General features: G+C 61.8%; 1 protein-coding gene across 1 annotated transcript in view; it reads right to left on the bottom strand.

Annotated features, from left to right (window-relative positions):
* VOLCADRAFT_108163 (uncharacterized protein) overlaps positions 1-1,600 on the bottom strand; it is a 7,743-nt gene that overhangs the window by 3,854 nt on the left and 2,289 nt on the right. The window contains exons 3-4 of the mRNA XM_002958459.1: positions 1,453-1,597; positions 558-648 (exon numbers count right to left, since the gene is read on the bottom strand). Of these exons, the coding sequence (XP_002958505.1) occupies positions 558-648; positions 1,453-1,597 (236 nt within the window). The remainder of the gene's footprint in view (positions 1-557; positions 649-1,452; positions 1,598-1,600) is intronic.

Genomic DNA, 1,600 nt, shown 5'->3' with positions numbered 1-1,600 from the left:
TCTCCCCTCCCCCCTCTCCTCTCTTGCCTTGGCAGCAGCTTCACTCGTTTGTGGTTCGTCTTTCCCCCGCCTCCTCCTCCTCCTCCCTCCCTTCCCCCCGCCTCCTCCTCCCCCCCTTCACTTCCTACCGCAAAACTGACCAGGACGATATCAACCCCCTCCCCAACCCTTTGCGGTATGCACAGTACGGATTGCCACGTGGGCCCCCAAACACCGATAACACACGCTTACAGCTAACCCTAACTGTCCTCTCTCGCAAAAGCTGCCTCAACCTGTACCAGATCTGACCAGATCAGTTGGCCCTATCAGTCTTGCACACTTCACCTCCCCCTGATGTACCACTGATCGCACGCCGTCAGCGCGGCCCTGATCCAACCAACACACAGCCCATAACCAGAGGCCCTCTCACCACAACCGGTCCTCCCCCTCCCCCTCACCCTCTTGCCCTGGCAGCAGCTTCACTCGTTTGTGGTTCGTCTTTCCCCCTCCCCTTCCCCCTCCACTCCCCTCCCCCTCCACTCCCCCCCGCGATACAGTCCCCCCAATGTCGCACCCACTTGTCCGCGGGTCCCTCCAACGGCTGCTCCACCTCCGCGGTGAACAAATCCAATTGGGCAAGAGTTACCCACTCGTCCATGCGCCGGTTGACTGGCGGGCGGGAGGGGGTTGCGCGGCAGGGGGGGAAGACGAACCACAAAGGGGGCCCGGGGGGGAAGGGGAGGAAGGGAGGGAGGGAGGTTGAAGAATGGAGAGGCGGGGATTACGTGCGAAGGTTAAAAGCGCCAACTGGCCATACGAGGAGCGGAGAAGATGGGAGAGGGCCGAGCCACAGCCATTGAAGCTGATGATACCATAGGTAGAGATACCAGAGGTAAGCAAGGAATAGACAGTTACTGCAGGAAATTGCAGGAAGTTAGGGAGTGGCTGGGCCAGGTTACGCACACACACACACACACACACACACACACACGCGCGCGCGCGCGCATGCACGCACGGACCCAACCCCGCGCCTTGTCACACAGATATACCTACATAAGTCCCCCCACATACCAGATGCACATAGCTACCCCCACGTCCTACACCCCGCGCCAAGCACGGACACCCGCACAACTCCCCGCGGCTCTCCCGCAATCCCCCCTCTTCCCCCGTACAGTACCCACCTTCCATGCGATGCTAGAAGTAACAGGCTCGGATGACACCCAGCTCCTCCAAACTGGGACATCCCCCGTTCGCCACTCACTTTCACAACCCTCCCAAACCTTCGCGTGCATCGCCCACCCTCGCAACCCCCATCCCGCCAGTCCCCTCCCCTCCCTTCTCCCTCCCCCTTCCTGTCCCTCTGCCGCATCACTCTTTCCTTCCTTGGCATCCCCTTCACTCGTTCGTGGTTCGTCTTCCCCCCCCCCTTCCCCTCCCCCATCATCCCGCCCTCCCCCCTCCAAGCCAACGCACATCCTAGGTAGTGGACGTAGTAGTCCCAGCCCCGCGGGTCGCCCGGGTCACCGAAATTCCGCCGCTCAATGACCCGGACCGTGTGGTAAGCCCCATCTCGCCACTTGCAATCCACGCGGGTGCCGATGTCCAGCGGGAGGCGGACCTG

Source organism: Volvox carteri, assembly GCF_000143455.1.
Source record: "Volvox carteri f. nagariensis unplaced genomic scaffold VOLCAscaffold_95, whole genome shotgun sequence".
In the NCBI taxonomy this organism is placed as follows: Eukaryota; Viridiplantae; Chlorophyta; class Chlorophyceae; order Chlamydomonadales; family Volvocaceae; genus Volvox; species Volvox carteri.
The sequence above is the reverse complement of the archived record's forward strand: the minus strand, read 5'-3'. Positions and strand labels throughout refer to the sequence as shown.